This window comes from Phytophthora cinnamomi (genome assembly GCF_018691715.1).
Source record: "Phytophthora cinnamomi strain GKB4 chromosome Unknown Contig53, whole genome shotgun sequence".
In the NCBI taxonomy this organism is placed as follows: Eukaryota; Oomycota; class Peronosporomycetes; order Peronosporales; family Peronosporaceae; genus Phytophthora; species Phytophthora cinnamomi.
In genome coordinates this window covers 1,662,844-1,687,238 of record NW_027150986.1, presented here as the reverse complement: position 1 = coordinate 1,687,238, position 24,395 = coordinate 1,662,844, and the positions used below count along the sequence as shown (strand labels likewise).

General features: G+C 55.7%; 12 protein-coding genes across 12 annotated transcripts; 4 read left to right on the top strand and 8 right to left on the bottom strand.

Moving 5' to 3' along the window:
- Window positions 1–293: 293 nt before the first annotated feature.
- On the bottom strand, window positions 294–1,445 carry IUM83_00482 (Ribonucleoside-diphosphate reductase small chain; the record flags this gene model as incomplete). Its single annotated transcript, XM_067924256.1, has 1 exon — window positions 294–1,445. The coding sequence occupies one exon, from the start codon at window positions 1,443–1,445 to the stop codon at window positions 294–296; it is 1,152 nt and encodes a 383-aa protein (XP_067789265.1).
- An 862-nt stretch (window positions 1,446–2,307) lies between these two features.
- On the bottom strand, window positions 2,308–3,519 carry IUM83_00481 (uncharacterized protein; the record flags this gene model as incomplete). The annotated part of the gene is made up of 1 exon (XM_067924255.1): window positions 2,308–3,519. The coding sequence occupies one exon, from the start codon at window positions 3,517–3,519 to the stop codon at window positions 2,308–2,310; it is 1,212 nt and encodes a 403-aa protein (XP_067789163.1).
- Window positions 3,520–5,010: 1,491 nt separating this feature from the next.
- IUM83_00480 (Peptidyl-prolyl cis-trans isomerase E) lies at window positions 5,011–5,652 on the bottom strand (the record flags this gene model as incomplete). Its single annotated transcript, XM_067924254.1, has 4 exons — window positions 5,011–5,084; window positions 5,159–5,236; window positions 5,322–5,396; window positions 5,508–5,652. 4 exons carry the CDS (start codon window positions 5,650–5,652, stop codon window positions 5,011–5,013), a joined length of 372 nt encoding a protein of 123 aa, XP_067789162.1.
- Window positions 5,653–6,317: 665 nt separating this feature from the next.
- IUM83_00479 (V-type ATPase, C subunit) lies at window positions 6,318–7,268 on the top strand (the record flags this gene model as incomplete). Its single annotated transcript, XM_067924253.1, has 5 exons — window positions 6,318–6,351; window positions 6,490–6,583; window positions 6,668–6,809; window positions 6,903–7,024; window positions 7,106–7,268. The coding sequence occupies 5 exons, from the start codon at window positions 6,318–6,320 to the stop codon at window positions 7,266–7,268; spliced, it is 555 nt and encodes a 184-aa protein (XP_067788635.1).
- Window positions 7,269–7,473: 205 nt separating this feature from the next.
- On the bottom strand, window positions 7,474–9,183 carry IUM83_00478 (ABC transporter A family member 1; the record flags this gene model as incomplete). The annotated part of the gene is made up of 11 exons (XM_067924252.1): window positions 7,474–7,549; window positions 7,621–7,682; window positions 7,754–7,851; window positions 7,940–8,044; window positions 8,122–8,203; window positions 8,279–8,323; window positions 8,396–8,518; window positions 8,587–8,694; window positions 8,769–8,865; window positions 8,948–9,024; window positions 9,118–9,183. The coding sequence occupies 11 exons, from the start codon at window positions 9,181–9,183 to the stop codon at window positions 7,474–7,476; spliced, it is 939 nt and encodes a 312-aa protein (XP_067788636.1).
- Window positions 9,184–9,296: 113 nt separating this feature from the next.
- On the top strand, window positions 9,297–13,524 carry IUM83_00477 (sorting and assembly machinery component 50; the record flags this gene model as incomplete). Its single annotated transcript, XM_067924251.1, has 14 exons — window positions 9,297–9,412; window positions 9,500–9,527; window positions 9,612–9,723; window positions 9,798–9,904; window positions 9,986–10,150; window positions 10,229–10,500; window positions 10,577–10,931; window positions 11,011–11,205; window positions 11,519–11,827; window positions 11,931–11,972; window positions 12,066–12,168; window positions 12,244–12,348; window positions 12,438–12,913; window positions 12,997–13,524. 14 exons carry the CDS (start codon window positions 9,297–9,299, stop codon window positions 13,522–13,524), a joined length of 2,913 nt encoding a protein of 970 aa, XP_067788631.1.
- A 97-nt stretch (window positions 13,525–13,621) lies between these two features.
- On the bottom strand, window positions 13,622–14,281 carry IUM83_00476 (Flagellar associated protein; the record flags this gene model as incomplete). The annotated part of the gene is made up of 1 exon (XM_067924250.1): window positions 13,622–14,281. One exon carries the CDS (start codon window positions 14,279–14,281, stop codon window positions 13,622–13,624), a length of 660 nt encoding a protein of 219 aa, XP_067788632.1.
- Window positions 14,282–14,524: 243 nt separating this feature from the next.
- IUM83_00475 (putative cation transporter) lies at window positions 14,525–15,127 on the bottom strand (the record flags this gene model as incomplete). Its single annotated transcript, XM_067924249.1, has 1 exon — window positions 14,525–15,127. The coding sequence occupies one exon, from the start codon at window positions 15,125–15,127 to the stop codon at window positions 14,525–14,527; it is 603 nt and encodes a 200-aa protein (XP_067788633.1).
- Window positions 15,128–17,949: 2,822 nt separating this feature from the next.
- Window positions 17,950–18,388, top strand: IUM83_00474 (Prenylated rab acceptor 1; the record flags this gene model as incomplete). The annotated part of the gene is made up of 3 exons (XM_067924248.1): window positions 17,950–18,046; window positions 18,125–18,185; window positions 18,277–18,388. The coding sequence occupies 3 exons, from the start codon at window positions 17,950–17,952 to the stop codon at window positions 18,386–18,388; spliced, it is 270 nt and encodes an 89-aa protein (XP_067788634.1).
- Window positions 18,389–18,972: 584 nt separating this feature from the next.
- On the bottom strand, window positions 18,973–19,922 carry IUM83_00473 (Prenylated rab acceptor 1; the record flags this gene model as incomplete). The annotated part of the gene is made up of 5 exons (XM_067924247.1): window positions 18,973–19,084; window positions 19,176–19,236; window positions 19,315–19,469; window positions 19,561–19,681; window positions 19,775–19,922. 5 exons carry the CDS (start codon window positions 19,920–19,922, stop codon window positions 18,973–18,975), a joined length of 597 nt encoding a protein of 198 aa, XP_067788629.1.
- A 207-nt stretch (window positions 19,923–20,129) lies between these two features.
- On the top strand, window positions 20,130–20,737 carry IUM83_00472 (uncharacterized protein; the record flags this gene model as incomplete). Its single annotated transcript, XM_067924246.1, has 3 exons — window positions 20,130–20,205; window positions 20,358–20,380; window positions 20,447–20,737. The coding sequence occupies 3 exons, from the start codon at window positions 20,130–20,132 to the stop codon at window positions 20,735–20,737; spliced, it is 390 nt and encodes a 129-aa protein (XP_067788649.1).
- Window positions 20,738–20,849: 112 nt separating this feature from the next.
- On the bottom strand, window positions 20,850–24,136 carry IUM83_00471 (Elongation factor-type GTP-binding protein; the record flags this gene model as incomplete). The annotated part of the gene is made up of 10 exons (XM_067924245.1): window positions 20,850–20,993; window positions 21,081–21,277; window positions 21,347–21,455; window positions 21,520–21,601; window positions 21,674–21,762; window positions 21,847–21,978; window positions 22,053–22,181; window positions 22,255–22,305; window positions 22,400–22,603; window positions 22,685–24,136. The coding sequence occupies 10 exons, from the start codon at window positions 24,134–24,136 to the stop codon at window positions 20,850–20,852; spliced, it is 2,589 nt and encodes an 862-aa protein (XP_067788630.1).
- Window positions 24,137–24,395: the final 259 nt, after the last annotated feature.

Here is a 24,395-nt window from a genome sequence, read left to right as displayed (position 1 = left end):
ACACGAGTTAGAACTCTATTTCTGTGCTATCGCTGTATTCGACGCTAATTACCATGTAGTCTGTGAAGATGCAAGTCAAAGGAGGAAGAAGTGCAACTCTGAACAGCAATGGTCATTCGTGACGTGCGTGTAATTTTTAAATATGCAACGAAGCTGGCTATGAACACTGCCGCTGCGACCTTAAGACTTGAGAAACCACGCGGATTGATGGACTGCATGGCGCACTACGGTCGACGCGGAAAGACGACCCACCCACTCACTCACCCATTCCCTCGACAGACGCGCTCACTTACTTAGAAGTCAGCGTCCAAGGTGAACACCTGCTCCTCGGCCGCGACGCCGACGCCGGCCTTGGAGTACTCGCCCACGCGCTTCTCGAAGAAGTTGGTCTTGCCCTGGAGAGAGATCATGTCCATCCAGTCGAACGGGTTCTTCACGTTGTAGATCTTTGGCACACCCAGCGAGTACAGCAGACGGTCGGCCACGAACTCGATGTACTGGCACATGAGCGCCGAGTTCATGCCGATCAGCTCCACAGGGAGCGAGTCGCGCACGAACTCGTGCTCGATCACCACCGCGTCGCGCACAATCTCGTGCACGCGGCTCTCCGGCAGCTTGTTCACCAGCTTGGAGTACATGAGGCACGCGAAGTCCGTGTGCATACCCTCGTCACGGCTGATCAGCTCGTTCGAGAAGCTCAGGCCAGGCATGAGGCCGCGCTTCTTGAGCCAGAAGATGGAGCAGAAGGAGCCCGAGAAGAAAATGCCCTCCACGGCGGCGAACGCCAGCAGACGCTCCGGGTACGACGACACACGCGGGTCGCACCACTTGAGCGCCCAGTGCGCTTTCTTCTTCACGCACGGGATCGTCTCGATGGCGCGCAGCAGGTGGTCCTTCTCCACGGCGTCCTTGATGTACGTGTCGATCAGCAGCGAGTACACCTCCGAGTGGATGTTCTCGATGGCGATCTGGAAGCCGTAGAAGCAGCGAGCCTCCGGCACCTGCACTTCATTGCTGAAGTTCATGGCCAGGTTCTCGTTCACAATACCGTCGCTCGCAGCGAAGAACGCCAGCACGTGCTTGATGAAGAACCGCTCGTTGTCCGTCAGGTTCGCCCAGTCCTTGAGGTCGTGCACCAGGTCCAGCTCCTCGGCCGTCCAGAACGAGGCCTCCGCCTTCTTGTACATCTGCCACACGTCGTGCTCCTGGATCGGGAACAGCACGAACCGGTTCGGGTTCTCCACCAGGAACGGCTCCGGCAGCAGCTCGCCGCTCACCTCCCTGCGCTTGTACTCGGACATCTCCAGCTTCGGCTGCTGCTCCTCCTTCTCGTCCTTGACCTCCATGCCCTTAGCGAACCCCTCCACGAACTGCGGGCTCAGCTCCTGCTCCGGCTGCTCCGGCGACTTGTCCGCCGCGGCGCGTTCCGACGAGACTGCGACCATTGCTGCGAGACGAACGGGTGACTGACTAGCTAGCTGCTAGGCGAAGGCTGGACTGGAGAGGAGTCGAGTCGCTTCTTGGGTCGAGCGCCAATTCCGAAATGACTAGCTATTGAGCCTGCTCACTCCAGTTGCTCTCCCAAGGCTGGCGGGCAGAGCGGGTGGGCGAGCGCGCCAACAACGACCAGCTCGGTGCGCACTCCCGCGCTTTTTTCCGCCTCGGTGGCGCCGGCCAGCCAATTTGAAATCGTGTTCGGGCCAGCGTCACTCATCACCGTGCATGCTCATCTACATCATCGCCTTCCACTCCTGATCCCGCTGGACACGTTCACCTGCACCTGTACTTGCACCAGTTGGGGGGCTTGGTTACTATCCTATTGGTATTGGTTGTGTTGAAGGACAAGGTGATGAGGATTGGTTCCGTCTGGGTAAACTGGCCTGAGTCATACGGTGAGGCTTGCGGATTGGTATGCTTTACCTTGACTTGCATCAAAAAGATCCCTGCTCCGGTCTAATGAAAGAGCAGGTTAGTACCGTAAGCTTACACGCAACATCCACAAGTAAAGTTGTGTCGGGCTTTTAAAGACATTGTCGACAGAGAGGCAAAGCTTCAACATCCGTAAAACGGGCCGGCGACGAAAATCCATGCAGTTAGATCGCCATCGGAGAATTTACAATCAGATGACTAAGCAAAACTGTCCAAGTAGGAATACTTCGGTTGTGCAAAATCTATTATACGCTTACGAGGGCTTGCACATGTACGAAGGTAGCCACTTCTATCGCGGTCGCCCCAGCACGGACTCGCTAGCTTTACAACGACATCGCGAGAGTTCGCCTGACCTGTTGTCCCCCAATTGGTTCTGGTTTACTTGGAAGCGGTGGGGCCCACGGACACCGCGTTCATAAAATCCATGTTCAATCCTTCTTCTTCATCATCATCGAGGCCGTCAATGTCGATCATGCTGCTTTCTCGGGGCTGCACAGACGACCGCTCGCTGTATGCTCCGATGGAGCTACGAGTGAACTTGAAGTGCTTCTTCTCCGTAGCTTGTGTTGAGCTGCCAGCATCATCGCTGGTTGGTGGCTCGCAAGCAGGCTGCTCTTCGTGCTTCTTTCCTTCGGATGAATTCGATGACGCTGTTGAGGACGCCACGAAAGACGCAAACGCTTCCTCCTCCTCTTCCTCCTTTTCATCTTCTCCTTCGATGTCGTTATACTCGATCTCATGCGCTGCTGCTGCCGGTGCGGGCATGATAAATTCGTCAACTGAAGGCGGAGAGGGCAAATCGCTGCTGGAGCTGGTCGATGAAGCACCGTCGCTGTAGCGCAACTGCGACTTTACCGGGTCTTCCTTCGGCGTAAGGGGCCGCTTCTGCTGCGGGCGAGGCGGGCTGTGGCGCTGCTGCTGCTGCCTGTTGTCCGCTCCCTTCGTCGGACTGACGACTGGTGGAGTGTACCTCGCAGAGCTGCCCACGAAGCGGCCTTCCTGGTCGACGGGCATGGTGTTCGACACCGGGTGATAATTCGTAAAGTCCTTGACGTCCATCGTGTCGCGGATCTGTTCGTTCGTTGGAGAACCACCCACAGCACCAGCAGCGGCGCCGCTTCCTGCGACCATATCCGTCGTGAGCCAGTCGCGGACGCCCGTGAAAGGGAAGCCGCTGCACGTGGGGCACTTGGGCGTGGTGGTGAAGGTATGCGAGGCAAGCATGGCGACGAAGTTGCGCAGCGCCTTCTTGCGGTAGTTGATGACGACGGGCGTGACGCTCGTGAAGACGTGCTTGCGCGGGAACTCGAAGAGCTTGAGCACTTTCTCGTAGTTGCGGCACCCGGGGCACTTCTTGTCCGTGTTGGCGAAGAACTCGATCAGGTCGTTGCGCAGCTTGAGGAACTCGGAGAAGCGGCGCGCGACCTCCCACACCTGGCCCGAGCGCACGTTGGTCACGCGCACGTGGTAGCGCACCTTGCCGCCCTCGGTCGAGTCCACGGTCGGGATCTGCACGCGCACGAGGCACTTTTCGTCCACGCGGCCCTGGTCGCCGTTGCGCGAGTAGGCGTAGCGCAGCGAGGGGTTCATGGGCGTCTTCTGTCGGCTTGGTCGGTGCTCCCCAGCAGGCTGGATGGCGAATGGCGCGTGACGGCAAGATTGCCCCGCAGCGATCCGACGGCCGCGTTTGTGTGGAGAGCTCCTCGAGTAAGACGCCAGCGGTTTCGATTGGCGCATCTTGGTCCCACCCCTCCCCTTGATCAGAGTTGCACTGAGCGCCCCTTGCTTCAGAGAGCCAGAAATGACTTGGCGTTTGTATGCCGCCAGGCGGGGGGAGCCGGTTCAGTCCGCGCCTGTGTGGCTCTAGACGCCGTGGCGCATGACGCAAGCGTTACACAGAAATTACCCAGACGTAGAGGCTTTCGCCGCCCGCACAGAGCGCTCGGCTCGAAGGCAGCTGGCCGGCAGTCACAGCGAGGCTCGCGCTGTTGTGGACGTACAGCAGAGTGGCGACCGACGCGGACCGAGGGCGAGCACGACTGCTTCGGGCCAAAAGTTTGAGCGCGGAAATCGACCGAGGAAGTTTCGAAGGCGCACACGACAGCGTTGACGGCGCTGTCTTCTACTGACTCCGCGCGCAACCGCCGCGCTTTGGCGTGCGGCAGCGCTGGATTTCCTGCATGTTAGTGTCACGCGTGGCTGCAGCTGTCGAACGCCCGATTTGAAAGCGTTCGTTGGTGGCGCGCAGATGGTCTCCATCGCGAGCATGTCCAAAGTATCTGCACGCGTGTTGCTCTGCGTTCCGGCGTGCGGCAACTGAGCGCGCCACGAAGGCGCTGTGCTCTTCCGCGCAGTATCCAGTCACCTGGTTGAAGCATCGCAGGCTGGCAGCGCCAACACATGGAGCACGGTGACGCACACTGCCTCGCGCGCCTAAGATTGCTTGGAGCACTAATGGCCCCCTTGGATGCTAGTCATGACGAAAATCGTGGTGAGACCACCTGGAGGGCCCCGCTAAGATCGCCGATCCAGCGAGATAAGTTCGAGCTGATTCAGTGCCGAATCCGGGTAAGATGGTGCTTGCGTGTGGATGACAGGGCAGGCTGCGGCTCGGCTGCGTATCCAGCGTGGCACCTCTACGGCCCAAATATTGCTGGGCTCTCTCTGAGCGGGCAGATTCACTACTGGTGATTCACTACATACTTGCCTCTGTCAGAAAATTCTCACCGTTGCAACTGCTTTTACCTGTGCTGTATTCGGGTTCAGCCTTGCGACGAGATGCACCTTGTCCGTGTACTGGCACGGAACAGCTCAACCTCCCGTGTGGATCGGTACGCGACAATACAATCCCTAGATCATTGTTGAAGGAGTAACTTTACGACTGAGTTAACCCCAGCAAATACGAAGTCCGCACGCAGTGCATTTTATCTGCCTGTCATGGTAAGCACCTGCATAGTAGGCTGGCACGAGAGTTAGGTATTTACACCCAGCAAACACGCACAAAAAGTATACTGTGGCTGCTGAGTTGCACAAGACGCGTAAAGTATCTGCCTATTAACTTGAGTCCATGTAGCTCAATCATTATGCCTGCGACTCGCTGCTGTCGTGAGTGGGGTTGTCTGCAGCGTCTATCGCTTCGTCCGCTTCCGCCCACACTGCATCACAGACCGCTCTCTCGTCAGATCCTCCATATTGCAACTCGAGCGCACAATTCCACAGCAGCACGCACCTGGTTTCTTGGAGCCGAGCTTCGGCCGATCCGGCTTGGCGATGGAGACGCGCAACGTCTTCCCGAACAGCTCTGACTCTGGTAAACAACGCAGCCCAACCAACGCCCGGCGCCGTTAGCCACAACGCCTCCACACACACACAACCAGCAGTCATGCACGCACCGTCCATATTGTCAATTGCCGCTCTGGCGTCTGCCTCGTCCTCGAACTCCACGAAGCCGAAGCCTTTGCTCCTCTCTGCTCCATCGCCACAGCGTTCAGTGTGAATAAGTGAGTAAGTAAGTGAGGGAGTGAGTAGGTTCCGTCACTCCAATTGACCGCCGTGCTCAGCAGCGCAGACCAACGTACGCGTGGAGTAGTCCACGGGGATCTGCACGCCCTTGATGGGTCCGAACGGCACGAAGGCCGTGTACAGGCCTTGCTCCGTCACCTGCTTGTCCAGGCCGCCCACGTACAGCGCGCGCTTGTCCGCCTTGCCCGTCGCCGTCGCCATCGCCGAAGTACCTATTTACATTGTACCGAAATTAAAAATTTCGGTACACTTGTGAAAATCGATACATCGTCGAATCGAATCGAGCTACGGAAATTAGCTGTAAGGGCTTTGGCTCAGCTTCGAGACTTAAAAGTCGGCGAAACCTGAATTCCCGAAAATCCGAAATCCGAAATTAGGCCGGGGGAAACTGCTGCCTGCAAGAACGCATACCCACTCTGCCAAACAGGACACAAGATCTCGCCATAGATCCTCCAGGATCCTGGAGGAACTGTTTGGCATACTTCCGCCCGTATACAAGTTTGTGCGTAGTGAATTACCTTTCTGGGTAGTACATTTGGCCCAACCACTTACGAACTTCGACTGCTCCCCGCCGCGCGAGCAGTCTCCGCGGACCTGGCAGGCAAGGCAACAACAGCGGCAAGCGGGGGAGGAGCGGAAGAGGGTCATACCCCACAGTTCCCCCAGGATCCGGGAGGAACTGTTTTGCACACTTCCGCCGATATACAAGTTTGTGAGTAGTGCGGAAAGTTTTGTCGCACGATATTCGCGCGCGAACTTAAGGTTCTCGATTAAGTGCGATCTGATCTTTTGCCCGAAACGCCTCCGCAGATTTATAGAAGGGGGCGGAGCAAAAAGCGGCAGCTTGTTCGGAGCAGGATATCACCATGAGCACGGCCACGGACGAGCTGTTTAACCAAGGTGCGTGAGAGAGGAGAGCGCGCGGGTCGTGCACTGTGTCTTCCGTCGCGTAACTCGCTGTAGTTGCGGAGAAAAATGCAGTTAGTAAAGTAGACTGTTGGCTGATTGTGCATAATCCTTTATTATTGGCGTCGGCAGGTTGGGGCGACGTGCTGAGCAACATTTCCCCGTATGCATGGGGCAGTATGGGCGTGGCCTTCGGCTTGGCTTTCTCCATCGTCGGTGCCGCCTGGTGCGTGAACGAGCTTCGTCTGGCTCCTGGGAAAAAGGCAGAAGCGCTGACAATGTAATTGCTGCATTGCCTCACTTGGTACAGGGGCATCTTCATCACGGGCTCGAGTCTGCTGGGTGCTGCTGTGAAAGCCCCGCGCGTGCGATCCAAGAATCTCGTGAGCATCATTTTCTGCGAAGCCAATGCAATCTACGGCGTCATCATTGCTATCATCCTGCAGAGCAAGGTGCGGCCCGGGGACGGCGAACGAGGAATCGTTGCGGTGGGCCAACTTGTTTTGAAGTGCTGATCGTGTATGCGCGCCTAAATGCTTTAACAGATGAACCAGCCGGGTCTGCGAGGCGAGGGAGACGAACCGATCAACGAGCAGGCGCTGTACTTCGCAGGATACGCGGTGTTCGGCTCGGGTTTGGCTGTGGGTCTGACGAATCTTGCGAGCGGGTACGAGTTGTTGGCTGCTTGTATGAACACTTTTAGTAGAGCAGCGGTTGATCGAGCTAACCTGCATTGGTGCTGATACAGAGTGTCCGTCGGCATTGCTGGCAGCAGCTGTGTGCTCGCCGATGCGCAGAACGCCTCGCTGTACGTGACGATTTTGATTGTGGAGATTTTCGCTAGTGCACTGGGCATCTTCGGTGTCATCGTCGGCATCATTCTTTCCAACAACGCGGAATTCCCTAAGTAAGCGCAGACCGAAGTCGAGATGACCTCAGCGTTGACGCGCAAGACCACGCACGCGAGATCTGCTTCGGGTTTGCCCCAGTAGGTAGATATGCATGTTGTGGCTGTTTACGAGCTCAAATTCACCTTTTAAGCACATCAATGCATTTCTTTCTTCTTACGAGGACCGACAGCAGGGATGCTTTCAAAATCTTTGAGCAGGGTGTCAATTACTTCCACATCGCACGGTCACTTTCGATATCGACAGGAGTGTACCATTCAGGCAGTGGGCGACCCGGGTTGTATCTGGTTCAGTAAATAACAGGATAAACATGAGGCACAAGGAGAAGCAAGCTGCTCAGCGAGCAAAGACATACCGGTAGTTGAGGAACAGCTCTTCGCCATCTGCAATGTCCGCCGTCGCGATGAAGGCTAGACCCTGTTTCAAAATGAAAGCAACCACGACGATTACTATCCGCTGATATCTTCAGATAATCTCTACAATCTTACATGTACGATGGCACGCTTGCCAAACATCGAGAAGCGTGAAGGTTCTTGCACAAAGCTGTTCGGAATAAGCTCATCGAATTCCTTCGTGGTGAATGGCTCTGTAAATGTCAACAATGATCAAGTACATGACCGTTAGAAAGATGACATGTCGAATACGCATGTACTTCTGACGGTGTAATAATGAACCTTCGGGGGGAAATTCAAAGGCGAAACCAAGCACATTAGGCGGTGTTCCGTCGGGAGGGTGGTTGATCTTGTGTGCCACAACCAGCGGGTTACGTGGCTTCGAAGCTGGGTCATAAAGTACGTTAGCCGGGAGCACAGCCATGAAGAGGGATTATAGTCGTGATCTTAACCAAGAGACTTACACTCGTTCTTGGCATCGATAATCACGCTGTCAAACCGGGCTCGAGCGTACGGGTTGTTTGATAGCTCGCCTAAGTAGTGTTTCTGTCAGTAACAAGAAATCACGCGGTTAATATGATCTCATCCACCGGTTAACACGCTACTCCGATCTTTGCCTACCTTTTTGTAGTGCTCTGGCAAATAAACAATGCCAGGATACAGAGCCTAATAGTGTAGCCAAGTAAGAAAACGGATCGTTAATCGCAGCTCAACTTCAGCTATCCAGCTCGAACGTACCACTAGTGACCCGATAGCAGCAGACCCACGAACTTTCACGCCTTCACCTGCGTCAGGAACGCCGGATTTCTCCACATTTAACGTGAATCCGAAGAGCTTCTGGAAGTTGTCAGTGATACCGAGCTACACAGAGAAACGTATTAGTCTGGCTGATACGGCAGTTCGACTCTATAAATGCTAGTTATCCGCACCTTTTCCTCGACTTCATTTGTGCGCTCAAAACCGGACAGCGACATCTTCGGCGCATTCTTCTCCGACTCCTTGGGCATGAGCAGAACAGCTTCAAAGCAGCTTTGGACCTGTAGACAGCATGCCCAGTAGCGAACTGAGCTCAGACTACAATATCTCATCAACAAGAAATGCCTGCAGATACCTGTTTGGCGACCTCGTCTTGCACATACTGCTTCTGCTGCTCGAACGCCTTAGTGCCAACGATCTCCACAGCTTGGTCGAACAGGTCCTCCTGTTTTCTGCAGTATCAATAAGCACAGCTCCAGAATTAATACAATGGAATTTTTTTCTGCAGCCGTCACCATAATGCAGGATCGTTACTTGTTGACGTTCTGCGGGTCCAGCTTCAGGTTGCGGAAGCAGCTCAGCACTGCGACAACACCCACATCCGCCTCCTCCTGCTCGCCCGTCACACCGACAATCAGCACCCATTCAACACGGTGTGCACATATACAAGACTTCTCTATAATGAAGTACAAAACGCAACGCACCTGGAAGCGCCGCGCCGGCGTGGTGCCCGCGATTCGGAGCTGCAGTCGGCGCCACACGCTCGTCATTTCGATGCCCCCAAATAAGAGTGAGTCGGGCACGATCCACCCCCTCGAAAGAGTGACAGGGGCACTGGACGTATGTATATCTGCGGCCAAGAACTGCGTGAAAAGGGAGCGCGATGGCGAGCACCGGCAGCACCAGCGAGACGCCGAAGCCCGCGGCCGAGCCGCCGCACCCGTGGGGCCCGCACATGCGCATCGGCAAGGTTTTCCTCAAGGGCAACGACCGCACCAAGTGCGTCGACCAAGCTAGGGTTCTGCCGCCCTGTAGAGGGCTGCGACAGCCAGCGATTTAACTCTGAGACTTGTGGCGTGTGTGCAGGCCTGAAGTATTCGAGAACGAGCTGCAGGTAACGGCCGAGCAGCTGCCTAGTGCAGTGGTGGCTTCATGCAGTATCGGAGGTCTGACTGAAGGGTGCGTGTCGAATCTGTAGGAGGCGTACGGCGCCGAGCGCATCGGCCAGTTGGTGCGGAAGCTGGAGGAGGCCACGGAGGAGTTCAAGGCTCTCGACGTCTTCGAGTCGATCAACATTGAGCTGGACAAGGGTGTGAACCATTGTGGTTGTTTGACGGCGGGGTGTGGATGCTGGTACTGACGAGCTGACTTGTGCCGAACGCAGCCAGTTCCGGCAAGCACGACGAGACGGATGTGACCATCACGGTCAAGGAGAAGGGCTGGCGGTCTCTGCACGTGGGCGCGACTACCGATGGCAATGACGAAGCAGGAGTACGATACGGCTTTGGATCTCCAGTGATAGGGTACCTCCAGCGATATTGACGACTTCTCTGTACTGGCATTATGTTGCAGGAATCCTCGCTCACGCTGTCAAACGCGCTCGGAGAAGCAGAGAAGATTACGTTGAGTGCTACGTACGCGCGTTCGGGTAGTAATACCCAGCGCGCGACGTTCAAGAAGCCGCGCTTCCTGGGCCTGCCGCTGTACTTGAGCGCCGTTGGCACCAACGAACTTCACGTACGTCCTCGAGTTTCTTTGTGATGATCGACTTCGTTGATTAACGATTTATGCTTCCGCGGTTGTTATCTTTTTCAGAACCAAGAATGGTTGAGCTCGTACAACGAGAAGATTCGTGCCGGTAGCATTTCCATCAGCGACTACGAAGGCGTCCACGACTTGTCCTTGAACGTTGGTTGGCGTGATCTTCTCCCTCGCCGTGACCCCAAGATCCCCACGGCGTACCGTGCGTCTCCCAGTATTTTGTCGGAGGCGATGCCGTCCACAAAAACCAGTGTGAAATACATTTTCACGGACGACAACCGAAACAACACTGTGTACCCGACCGCCGGTGGACTCTTCAAGTACACGTAAGTGGACTGATGGCCCGGCTGCCTCAACTTACAGTTACTGCCAAGCTGACATTGTTTTTTCTTCAATGAATAGGACGGAGATCGCTGGTCTTGTGGGCGATGTGAAGTTCGTCAAAGCGGAGGTGGAAGGCCAGAAGCACGTAGCACTGGGCCCCGTTGTCTTTGGATTCCCCATTCTGAACTTCAGTCTGGCGTATCACGTTGGAACGGTCAAGTCGTACGGAAGCGAGCAGCATCGACCAGCGCGTATCAGCGACCGCTTCTTCCTGGGCGGACCTATGAACGTGCGTGGCTTCAACCACAAGGGCATCGGTCCGCGCGCTTCTCCTCTGGACGGAGGAGTTGCGCAGGGCGATGCGCTCGGTGGCGATGTGAGCTACAACGGAACAGCGAGTCTAGGCTTCCCTGTCCCCTTGCCCCTCTTTGCTGTAAGTTTACATTTGTTTGCCTTGTGTCAAAGATGCTTGTTCTAACCAATGTACCTATCGTTTGTGTTTGTTGCTACAGGCGCTGGGTCTGCGCGGGCAGCTCTTTGCCAATGCTGGCAACCTGACCACGTGGGACCGCCTGCTCGACGAGAAGAAGTGGATGAAGAACCTCGCCGATGACACGCGTGTTTCCGTCGGTCTGGGCCTTGTATGGGGAACTCGCATCGGTCGCCTCGAGGCCAACTATTCGTGGATTCTCAAGGCGCACGACCACGTAAGGATTTGTCTGGCTCGGATAACTCTGTTTCTTGAAGTTGGTGACTAACGCGCTCTATTGCTTTATAGGATAACATCAAGCGCGCTCAACTTGGCCTCGGCATGACTTTTTCCTAGATTGGGCATCGTAGAGAGCAACCACCAAGTAAGAGAGAAGAGGAAGCCAGACGCTGGCCGCAAAGTTGTCCAAATACATTCGCCTCCAGCATCCGCCGCCACACGTCGCAGATTTCTGTAAGCTACATCCCCTTGCATTTTCGTTACTACTCCCAATTAGGGGTACCTACGTGAGGATGACGCTCCAAGATCAGAACCCAGAGATCTGCCGCAGACATAGGGGAGAAGAAGGTCTCGGCTGTTCCATTCTCTGTCTTCACTCCCCAGCACCAACCCACAGGAGCGTCGGCAACGACATGTACTCGGGCAACGCAGCGCGCATCTACAACCCGCATCCGGACCCGCTGGAGCGTGGCCCGCCCAAGCGCGTGCTGCGCGAGGAGCAGCACATCGGCGAGATGGTGGCGGCCTCCAAGAAGCGCGTGACCTGGCGCTTCACGCTGGGCGAGTCCGACCGCACGCACGAGGTGGTGCTGATCCACTCGGTGATGAGCTACAAGAAGGTTCGGCACTGGTTGTACTGTTCGAGAAGCTGCACGTGTGTGGTGGTGGGTTGAAGTGGATAACTGATGAGGAGACCGTGATCTGGGGCGTGTGGGTGAGCAGGTGGTGCAGTACGACGGCCGCCAGATGCATTTCTCGGCGACGGTAAGGCGAAGACTAAGTTGAAGTGGTTTACAGGATGTGGAAGTGGTTTAACAAGATGTGTGGTGCTTGTTGTGGGGTTGTCGGACTTGACAGGCGACGCTGGGCGACTGGGGCTTCTCCATGATTTTGGATGGACTCAACGTGGTCATGGAAGTGCGTATCAATGACATGGAGTCGGCCGATGTCCCGAAATACGGTAAGCGGAGGTGGGGCTGTTTCGATATACCAAGGAATGGAGTTGGCTGAGCAAGATGTTGGTGAAACATGGCAGACTTCGTTATTGATCGGGTCCCGTTTCGCCGCTGGGATGTCTACCGCCGTAAGAAGCATGCGATTACGACGGCGACCTACGCCCAGCCAAACGCTCCTTCTGGCAGTACGTGATTATTAAACTTTGCGATATGGTAACCGGCCCTAGGCGTAAACGAAATGGCTAACATCATGCTGGATATGAAATATGGATAGATGCGTATGGAACGCACCGCTGGGGACCTGGTGGAGCCTCGCCTTCGTCGCAGAGCGAACCCCAGCCGTCGCGCGGATCGTTTACGGGTAGCTCGAGGAGTTCCTTTACTGGCAGCTCTCGTGGTTCGTTTACGGGCAATTCTCCGACATCCGACCGCACGCAGAGCTTCAATAGCCAGGGTGCTCGCCCGCGAACTTCCTCGGGGCAGCAGAATGGGCGTACGCGAAGCTTTTCCGGGCAACAAATTGGCCAGCAAGGATTCAATAGTGCTCAGCAGTATGCTGGACAACGTTCGTCGTTGCAGGAACAGAGTGCACCATTTGCTCCTAACACGGCCACTACGAACTCCCACCAGCCGCCTCCAGCCCCACCTGCGCCAAAGCCCAAGAAGCAGCCTGAAATTAACTTGATCGACGATTTTGGCCCTAGCGTAAGCGTGTCGGCGCAGTCGCTGATCTTCGATCCGCTGGCCAGTGTGAGTGGTACTCCATTTTGGTGTGCGAGTTGCCTCGATTTACATAGCATTGTATTGATTTATATCTTCTCTTGTGTGTGCAGGCGAAGATATCATCGGCGGGAGATTCGACAGCCGCGGCACCGGTTCAGCAGCAGCAGCAGCAGCAACAGCAACAACATCAGCAGCCGCCACCCGTCACTGCCATCCCCCAACCAACGCCTTACGTGGACCCATTTGCCGCCGTCGCTGCGCCTGTAATGACAAAGCCGGCCGGCAGCATCAGTTTGGATCCTTTTGCGGCTCACAATGGCACCTACCAGCAACAGCCACAGCAGCAACAGCCCAACCGCCCGATTCCCGTGAGCACCATGAATCAACCTCCCGTGTATCAACAACCGATGGGTATGGCAATGGGCGGGCCGATGGGTGGAATGCCAATGCAGCAGCAACAGCAACAACAAGGGATGCGAGGCTCCTTCACGGGCCAACAACCCGGAGCGCCCAGCGGCATGGGTAGCGTGAATTACAACATTTCGCAGCTCATGAACCCAGCGAGCCTGCATACCAGCCAGCAGAGCCAGCAGGGCAAGTCCATTAACATCGATGCTTTCGCTAGCTTAAGCCGTTAGCAGCCAGCAGGAATCGTCGGCAAGAGGTGTGTGAACCATGTCTTTTTGCCTAATCCGCAATATGTCGATGCCAAATAAAACTGTGGGCTTCACGTCGTCATCGATTGAATTTGCGGCGATGCTGTCGTCTACCACTAGCAGTGAGTAGGTCGCGCGTCTCCCGGTCGAGTTGGCTTGTCAACTGGAGTCTCATCTGTGCACGCAGGTACCCGATCTCGGCGTCGTTCTTGGCCTCGAGCTTCTCTTTTACAGCTTCAACCCGTTGTGCATATTCCAACTCGAGGATCTTTAGCTGTCTTGCGTACTTGTCTGAGAGGACCTGCACGTGGTCTTGCAACCGTTTGTCTGCTTGTACGGTCCATTGCTTCTCTCGCAGCTTGACCTCCGCGGCGTGGAACGACTGCAGTTCGTTCGTACGCTTTTCGAGTACTGCAGGGGTACTCCAAGCCAACTTTCGCGCGGCCGCAATCACCTGATCGCATTCTGCTCGTTGCTTCTCCAGCTCCTGCATGCATGCGTCCAACTGGGCTTGCAATTGCTCAGCCTGGCACGCAACGTCGTGGTGATGTAGGAAAGTGCTGCGGAGCTCGAACTCCACTTTGACCAGCAGCCGCTGCAAGTTGGCGCCAAGCACGGAGAACCCTTCGAGCTCCTCGAACTCCTGGAAGTATACCCGCACGCGATGTTGCGCGCGCAGGAAGAGCTGCTCCTCTACACTCGTCAATCGCGCGCTCTGCGGCACAACGGACACTGACATCTCTCGCTGAATAATGATGATGCTCTTCCTGCTACCGCGGACAGGTACATGTGCACTGTGATACACAGCAATCGCTGAGCCGTTACAGGGCGAATAAGTGCAGCGAGAATAGCAGAACGAACGAGAGCTTCTGGTTGACATGGATCGGCTTCTATTCGCCTCTATTGGAATATATTACATACAAGCGCAGCTCGTGCCGCGGTCGGAGGGATCGGAGCGCAGTCGAGGTGCGCGCCTTCTAATTTACTGTACGCCACATCCAGTGCCGTTGGTGCTCCAGCTCATGGCGGACGTGTACTTGCGCGTGGCCTTCTCGAGCGCGATGAGGTGCGGGTCGCGGACGCGTAGTGCGCGCATGAAGTCACAGAGCTTGAAGAGGTACTCGAAGTTGGGGCCGCTGAAGCCGCTGCGGGTGGCGATCTCCTTGGCCATCTGGTCCACGGGGGACGGGCCCAGGAAGTCCGAGTTGGAGGGCGTGGCGATGTAGACCAGCGCCTTGCGCACCACGCCGTCTTCGCAGTGCACGTCCACCATTTGGCGATCGTAGCCGGCCTGCTCGCGGTTGTCGAGCTTGGTGATCGTGTCGTCGACCTCCTCGTCGGGCACCTTGTACAGGCGGCCCCAGGTGATGTGGTCGCCCGCCAGGTGCGCGTACTCGTCGTCGAACTTCTTCATCTCCTCGCGGCTGATGAGCGTCACCACGCGGCCCTTAGCCTCGGGCGAGCCGCGGTGGTCCGGGCTGCCCTGCCAGAAGCGGCGGTGCCAGCCCTCGACGTAGCCGAACACCGTGTCCTCGGCGGGGAACTCGGTCTTCCAGACGATCGAGCCGTAGCCAAACACCCACATGCTTTCGGAGGAGAGGATGGAGGAAGCGGAGAGTCTTGAGGCTCGATGTGCCGCAGAGGAGGCGAATTCCAGAATGAACTGCTGTCGCGCCCGAGCCAAAGCGCTCGGCTGTTGCAGGCAAACCCTATCCGCCGATTGGCTTGCCGTGCCCTAACCGCCGCGATAATGTCCGGTTGTTTGGCCAAAAGCGGCCTCAAGAAAATTCCTCCCTGCGAAAGGCGATGCGACGGGAGGTAAATCCCGGCATTGAGCGGGGCCCCCGAGTAAAAACGCACTGCACGGCAGCCATGCATGCACAGAGGCCTCGATACGAAGGCCTCCGTGGCGGCCTCTCGCCGGTCAACGACTTGCCGCTCCTTGTTGCCGCTCCGCTGGCAGCGCGCAGGTAAATTGGCAGCGCCCCGATTTAGGGCGAAATGGCCTAATCATAGGCCAGGGCTGCGCCGCAGCGGCAAGATCCGCTGCAAACCACCAACGTGGGTGGCCGATCAATCCTGTTGGCGACTACCTAGTAGGTTCGAACCAGGTCGCAGCAGCGGCAAGATCCGCTTTCAAACCAGGTTCGAACCAGGGCTCTGGTCCAGGGCGAAGCAGCGGCAAGATCCGCTTGCAATCCAGGTCGAACCAGAACCCAGCTCGGCCAATTGCTCCGCTACCGCACGCAGACCACTCATACCCGCGCCGCGCGCGCCGGGAACCCCCTCCGTATCATTTGCGCCGCGAGACAGCCGCGCGGATCTGCTCCAGGAGCTGCTGCTGCCACGTGCACCGAGCGCGCCGCCAGCGCCGCGCTGGCCGAGTGACGTGCAGCGAGCGACACAGCGCTGCCCCGCCGCTGCACGCCAAGTGGTTTTTATGCCAAAAACTGCACTTGCGCCCGGGCTCTGCGCGACGACTGTCGGGCGACCAATGAGAGCGGAGAGCAAGCATGACAAGTTGCACCTCCTGTCACCGTGGTGGTAATGCGGTCTCCGATTGGGGGACGCGCGGCGTTTTCCGCCCACCGCTGATTGGCCGAAATCGCGCCACCATCCCCCTCCACCACCAGAACACCGTGACGACCCCGTGCGAGTTCAACGGCGGCACCAGCGGAGCCCGTGCGGCGGCGCTGATAGGCCCGGCGCGGGCGCAGAAGACCCAAGCCAGCGCTCCATTGGCGCCGCGGTACCGCCGTCACAGTCCAGCGCGAAGGAGGGACCTCAAGCCAGCGCCGTCCGGGACTTTGTCACGCCCGAGAAGTGATCACCGATCGCGAAAGGCGATCGAGCAAGCCCTGCGGTGCTCAAGTCGGAGGGGAAGCCGGGCGGCGCGAAGACTGCAGCACCAGGCGCACAGCTGCTAGCGAGTGTCGGCAGGTGTCCGCCAGTGGAGGTAGGCGTCCACGTGAGTTGGCTGGGATGAGTCTTCTGCAAACACGCCGAACCGGAGTAGTCGCGCGTCGTGGGACTGGGGACACGCCAGCCGAGTTTGCCGCCGTTGCAGGGAAGACATGGGGGGACGCCGCTTCACGCGAAGAGAGAAAATCAGGAACTAACGGCGTCTGGAGCTCGACCAGAGAGAGAGAGACGACATTCGTCTTCGTGGTGTGTTTTTGGCGCAATCGGATCCGACTGATAGACGAATTACCTCGCAAAGCACCATATTCGCTGCCGCAGCCACAAGCCACATGTGAAAAATAATAGCAGCAGCACAAGTGAACGCGACCGCAGACGACTATAGGGGTCATGCCATCGCAGGTATTCCGCGCATAGGCCGCACGTCGTTCACACCCCAGCAAGGAGATAAACCGCAGTTCTCCATCGTTTCTATTAGCAGCAGCAAGCAACATCAGCAGCAAATCTCTGCCTGCACAACTACGGAAAGTTGCCTCGTTTTACTTTTTCCGAAGCAGCGAGGTCGAGAACGAAGAGGACGGTGACGACGACGACGGCGAGGGGAAGTTGCCGGCTTATTTTGATGCTTTTATCGACTCATACGACAAACGAAGTGGAGAAGAAAGGTTCCAGATTGCTTTGGCAAACTTTGGCGCGCAGTCGCTTTTTGAAGCATGCACCCGCTGGGGCATTGGCTTCGTGGATGGGGACAACCAACTCGTTCAATCGTTCAAGGAACGTCTGAAAGGCGCGTGCATCAACGTGGAGCTGCTCCGACTCTGTGAACAAGAGGTCTCGAGAGCCCTACAAACCGTCAAGCGCCAAGAGACCAAAGCTTGGCGGTGCTGTTGACGTACGCGCAACTGAAGAATCGCCTGCAGCAGCGCCAATTCCCTCGCATTATCTAGCCGCGCCCAACCGGCAGAGAATCGACACACAGCGGCATCAACGAACTATCGCGTCGCAGGAGCACCTTAACCAGCAGCTACAGCAAATTATCACCATGCAGCAGCGACTCAACCAACAGCAACTCATGCTACACCAGCAGCAGCTTTGGCTTAACTGGCAACAGGCTTTCAACTATCAACAGTGGTTCAATTATCAGCAGTTGTTGACTAGCAAGAGCAGCAACCCCCAACCAGTGCATCCACTACGGATGTCAAATTATCCCGCTCGGTGTAACACGTCAGCCCAGCAGCACAAACGCCGCTAGCTACTATGAGGCAGCAGGGCGACGAAGAGAACAGCGGTGATATATATGATCCCGGATCTGGTCAGTGAGCTCCAGAGCATTTGCTATCAGATCAAGTAAACGTACCACGACTTTTTTTTACTAAATCCTCGAGTATCTCAATCAATACTACGTTGTCGTGCGCGCTGTAATCTACAGAACTATGAATTGCTTGCTCCTTGAGCGTGCTGATCTGCCTGGGAGGTTTCTGGATCTACATGTCAAGCGCGACGGCGAACGAGTCGCCAGGGAACCCGACGAAGATCATGGGACGCACGGTGACACCCGACCAGCGCAAACTGGGCATGCTCGGCGGTATGCTCCTCCTTGTAAGATGTTGATGGCGGCGGAGGTGTTACTGACGAGTGTCTTTTTGCCTTATGATGGTTTCAGTGAGCGCTGCTGTGATCGTCGTGTTCGGAGGCTCCATCCTGTTCACAATTTGCTCGGCTAGGTATGATTGTCGGATGCGTTCTTGGTATTCTAACGGATGCGATGGCCAGTATGCTTACGACTGTGAATTTGCGTTGTGGCACAAATTGCAGCGGCGCACTCGCCATTTCGCATGCGATTCTGCGTGACTGCCCCTCTATCCGCGAGGAAGATGAACTGGGCTTCTTGTCAAGTGAAGGAGACCAGATCGCAGACACCGTTTAAGCGTGACCTGGGCATCATGCCGAGGACAACTATCTAGGCCTGCATAGATCGATCTGAAAGGAGCTTCCAATATTGTGCACGATCATCGGAGCAGCGGCAGCTCAGAAGCCCAACTCTTTCAATATCAACTCAGTTTCGACTCCCATATTTTCGGCATGTAAGTTGCAAGTTTAACATGGTTTATATGCAGGGTGACATGAGCAGGAAGGAGTTAGGTGAAGCGTGCGTTAAATCATACGGCGTGGCGTCAGATGAGCGGAGTCAGATGGGATATCTTACTGTGCAACACACATTACTACTACATAGTTGTAGCGAGGCTACTTCCGATACTGCAGTTTATTCTTTTTGTTGCAATTGAAATACAAAATCTTGTAGTTTTGGTAAAACTATGCTTCGCTCAGTTGCTCATGCTCAAGCACGGGCTAGACCGCAATCATGTCGAAAATATGGGAGTCGAAACTGAGTTGATATTGAAAGAGTTGGGCTGCCGCTGCTCCGATGATCGTGCACAATGTTGGAAGCTCCTTTCAGATCGATCTATGCAGGCCTAGATAGTTGTCCTCGGCATGATGCCCAGGTCACGCTTAAACGGTGTCTGCGATCTGGTCTCCTTCACTTGACAAGAAGCCCAGTTCATCTTCCTCGCGGATAGAGGGGCAGTCACGCAGAATCGCATGCGAAATGGCGAGTGCGCCGCTGCAATTTGTGCCACAACGCAAATTCACAGTCGTAAGCATACTGGCCATCGCATCCGTTAGAATACCAAGAACGCATCCGACAATCATACCTAGCCGAGCAAATTGTGAACAGGATGGAGCCTCCGAACACGACGATCACAGCAGCGCTCACTGAAACCATCATAAGGCAAAAAGACACTCGTCAGTAACACCTCCGCCGCCATCAACATCTTACAAGGAGGAGCATACCGCCGAGCATGCCCAGTTTGCGCTGGTCGGGTGTCACCGTGCGTCCCATGATCTTCGTCGGGTTCTCCGGCGACTCGTTCGCCGTCGCGCTTGACATGTAGATCCAGAAACCTCCCAGGCAGATCAGCACGAACAGGAAGAACGGGTTCAAGAGGCTGCGGCGATACCAAACACAGAACAAGATAGAAGTTAGCATCACGGCCTTCTCACACTCCCCCACAAACAAAGCACCAAGCCTCCTCGTACATCGTGACGACGCCAACCAGCGCCGCGGAGATGGCGTAGTTGGCACTGAAGAACAGCGCGTTCTTGCGGCACCGCGAGGCCAGCACTTCGCGACCAGGCACATTAAAAGGCTTCTCCTCCCCTGCAGGTCCACGAACATCACAGCAACGCGCAGCAAATCAGTTAGAGGGGCGAAATATCCACTGCTGTGTGCATCGATATGATCCAGACGTACCGAGGCCGAAGAACTGCGAGATGCCGCGCACGTTGCGGATGTCGACCGCCTTCAGGAGCTGGTTCCGGGCCTTGTGCAGCGCGTGCTGCGGCACCTCCATCGTGATGGTGCCCTGGGGCTCGTCGGACGCGACCTTCATAGCGCTCATGGTGGTGGTGCTGCTGTCGCTCTTTGTGTGATTGTGGGGAGAAGAGAAATGGCCTGTGCGCAGAGAAACTGCTGGCAGCCTTTGGTTCGCCAAAAATAGCAAGTCAAAAATAGCCAATCGACGCGGTCGACCACCTAAGATCGCGGGGGAGTGATGGTCACTTCAACTTCCGCATTCTCGCACCTCGCCGATCCAGGCGCTGGCACGATGCAGACGCGCGGACAGACTCCCAAGGCGCCGCTGAAGAAGACGTACGAGCTAGAGGACACGCCCGAGGAGGACAGTGAGTGGATGCCTGCCTACCTACCTGCCTTCGTTCCTCTCTGTCTTATCTGGTTGGTGTTAAACGCCGAGGGAGAATATAGCGGAGCAGTTACTTTTGTCTCTCGTGCTCGTTCTAACCACAACCTCTCTCACTCATTACCTCGCTGACAGATTGCTCTTATGATGGGGATAAGGTACGAGTAACCGCAGGATCTGTGTCAGTGCCATGTTGTGAAAGCTGACGCGTCGTTGACCCGCAGGAGAACGCGGTGAATGGGGAGAAGCCAGAGCGGAAGGGCAAGCGAAAAGGAGGCGCGAGTCGTGGACGCAGCACCAAGGGGCTCTCCAAGAGGCAGAAGAGCGACAGCAATGCGGCGAGCCAAGAATCGCCGCCGATCTTCACCTTCAAGACAGCCAAGACGTCATTTCGCAAACGGAAGCTGCTCCAGCACGAGCGGCAGCTGCAGAACGAGGAGGAGGACAAGAAGCGAATCGACGAGCTGATCGCGTACTTCAAGAACCTGGACGAGCAGAAGCTAGAGACAGCGTGAGCTCCTGAGCACAAGGTGAAGTTTTCACAGCAGCTCACTTTGTGGCAACTGCGTCGTTCGTGTTTGGTTATGGCACAACGAGCGTGGCAATGTCGCGTGCGCTGACTCTAGCTCATGATGATCCTGCGGTCGCTAACTCCAGGAGTTGGTCGCAATAGCGAGGGCTTTGGTGACGACTCCGGTTCTCTTCCGCCTTTTTCGCCAGTCGCGGTGCGTCGATGGCTACAGTTTCCTTCAAAACCTCGAAGACAGCCTCCTGCAGCCACACACACACAACCGCCGATATGTATGAGTTAGTAAGATTCATGTTGAGTGGAGAATCGGAGCAGTTCAACCATCCTACCTGGATTTCAGGTTCAGAATCATCGAGATGGACAAAAAGGCAGTCCAGCGTGTAGTCGATTATCGTTCCTTGAAAGTGCTCCTTTGGTGCGGCTTTGAGGAAAGTGGCAAAAGTCTGGCAGGCTGCTTTGCGCACAGTGTCGTTGCTATCGTCCAGGCGCTTCAAAATCTCTGCGTAGAGTTGATGTACTGGCTCCTCTGCTCACCCAAACAAGCGCGTTGAATGTAAGACAGAGGCTTCCCACAGACCGTATGCGTTCAACATACCTCCCAAACACCCAGGAAGTGCAACGAACAGAAACTGGAACGCAAGGCAAACCAGTTGGCGAGTCTTCGCATCACTGTCGTCCATCGATGACTTTAGGACAGGCAGTATCTGCAAGCAAGACGAAGTATTAGCTACCTGGGGGAAGGGGCGGGGGGAGGGCAACCAACCGTACCTGGGGTGCAGTCTCAAACAAGCACGGTTGGTCGGCAATACCCTGACGAAGCAGTGTGTATGCACATGCAACAGCCACTTTTCTGTTGAGATACGAACAGAAAAGCAAACGTCAGTGGATACGAGCGGTACTCGGCACGACACCAGGAACCAACCTAATGGTTGCAGCTACACGCCCTCCATGCCACACGATGTTTGGAATGATAGCCTTTTGGAGCAAGGAGACGTTAAATGACTTGAAGGACTGATAACAACACAAAACACATTAAGCAAGCCCGTCAGCAACTTCGCGTATTGGTTTGCCAAAACTACCTCGGGTCTCTCATACCTGGCTGATGGCATCCGTCCCTAACATTGTCTCCAGCAAGGCAAGAAAAGCGAGACGGACATCTGCATCCTGGGCTGGTTCTAAGTGTACCAGAAAGACAGGGACAATTTTTTCCAGATTCTCACCACACGCCTAGCACAACAACTCAAAAAACCGTCGTTAGGTTACAAGTAAAAGCATGTCACCAAACGTAGGACTTTTCGTACCGCACCACCACGACGACACAGCGAGTCGAACAACACCCGGCTCGGATTACTTTTTTGCCAACTCGCAGCTGAATCAGTTGGAAGCACCATCGTATCTAGGAGCTTGCCCATATAGCGTGCGTAAAGTGCCTGTAAGGTAATCATAATCAGTAAAAGGTAAGTAGCCAAGAAAAAAAACGAAATTATGTGGCTAGTTTCATACATCAACAGGCTTCTCGGTTTTGGCTGCAAGCTCTCCCATGGCTTCGGTTGCCTAATGTTATCCAGAAGGTCAGTAAGCTATTAGTACCAGGTTACACAATAGTAGTATTTCAGAGTCCACAGTACCCCTTGCAAACACGACGTACCGTTTCATACGCAACAGAAGATTCCGAGGACGAGGCAAGGAGGTGGCTCAGCACCCAAAAGAGTCGGAAGCAGATATCGTCTTTTTGGGCGAGCAGTGCCCCGGCAGTCTTGACAATACTTGAGACGACACCAGCCAATTGATCTTGCAGGTCTGCTACTTCAGATTCGCGCAGTCCAGCATCACACAACGCCTCTATAATGAGCTAAACGACGTTGTCAAAGTAAAATGTTGTGAGTCCCCGTGATACTAAGCTACCACAGTATTTGATAATAGCATCCGTTACCTCCAGGTGAGCTCCAATTGTCTTTGCAGCCATACCTTCGATGCTCATACCCAACAAAATCAACCCGTTTGTGCGATGCTGAGCGGTATCCTGTCCTGCCAACCGACCCGCCACCATCGGCAGCAAAGAGGCCAAGATCATTTGTGAGTCAGCGTAAAAGCCGACTACTCCCGAACACGCTTTGACACTGTTGAAAACCGTTTCTTCATCGTCGCGGCAGGTCTTGCCTAGCGCTGCAAAAACCTTGTCGAGGAATGGATTCATATTCTGCTCCAGCAAAATCAGGTACGCACTGAGAACTTGCGTATAGCGCTCGCGCGCTTGTACAGTCCAGTCGCTTGTTTTTTCGAGAAGAGGTGGCAGCACTTGAGTTTGAATACTTGCTGCAAGTTTGCGTGCGCCTAGTGGGGGGCGAGATTCGAAAAAGAGCGGTGGTGCGCTATTTGCTGAGTCCATATCCACCTCCATCAGCTCCATATCGCTGGATTTGACCCCTCCATCTTCATCACGGCCTTCCCAGATAGATGACAGTTCATTAAGCTTCGCGAGTGAAAGCGCTCGCACTTCAGGTGCCTCATCCACGACACCGGCCAGGAAAATGGGAAAGATGAATGCCTCAAACTGCTGGACCTGCTCGATCTGAGCCAGCCACGCGGCAAGTGTGATCACCAATTGCTTTCTTACAGAGGGCGCGTGATCGAACACCACCTTGCCCACAGTCGGCAGCAGCACTTCTTTCATAAGCTCCGGTAGAGCCTCGGAGCCGCAGGGCACCGCAGCTTCCAGCGCTTGCAACGCACACACGCGCACTCGGCTGTGCTGATGGCCAAGATTCGCCACCATAGGGCGCACAATTGTGCCAATCTGCATTCCGACATCACTCTTCCAATTTTTGGAGATGAGGATGACGCACTCCGCCGACATCTTCTTGGCGTCCGGGAACGGGTCCACTGCCGTCTTGCCCAGTGCGTTGGCCAGCTCCGAAATAACGTCGCGCAACGACGTCGGCGCATCTGCAACAGCCGCGAGCTGTTTCAAGAACGCGTGCAGCAGCTGCAGAACGAGCAGGCGGATCTCCTCCGTCGGCTCCGGGTACGGCAGCTTGCCCAGCCGAGCGTTGGCCAGCGCCACCAGTTCCTTCAGCGTCGCGTCCGACGGCTCCAGAGCCCCGTGCTCGCACAGAAACAGCAGCGACGTCAGCGCTCGTTCGCGGCACTTCTCCACGACGTCGCTCTCGGCGCATTGCAGCAGTGGGCGCTGCAGAGAGGTGGTGCACAGAGCGCGCAGCACCGCGGCGGACACACGCGATGCTTCGTTCTGCAGCGCGCGGTGCAGCTTGTCTGCTGCTCGGCGGCGCACGCTGCGATCCGGGTCCGCCAGGCAGTTGACGTCCCGCTGCATCTTCATGGACAGCATGTTGTACGCGGCCTCGTCCTCCGGAGACAGCGCCATGGCTCGCGAGGTGATGATCCAGGAGCCAAGTGACCCGCCACTCACCTGACAAAGACCGAGTGGCAGAAGATCGTGCAACGTTAAAGCAACATTAATGAATGTTGCGTGAATGTTGCCCTAGTTAATTGGACAGTTTTGTCCAACATGGACAAGTAATAATACTGGACGTGGACATGAGATTGACACGGAAAAAGAGAGATACGTCTTGTTTGCAAGCATACACACTAGTTGCTCTATGTGTTGGTGACTCGTCTACTGC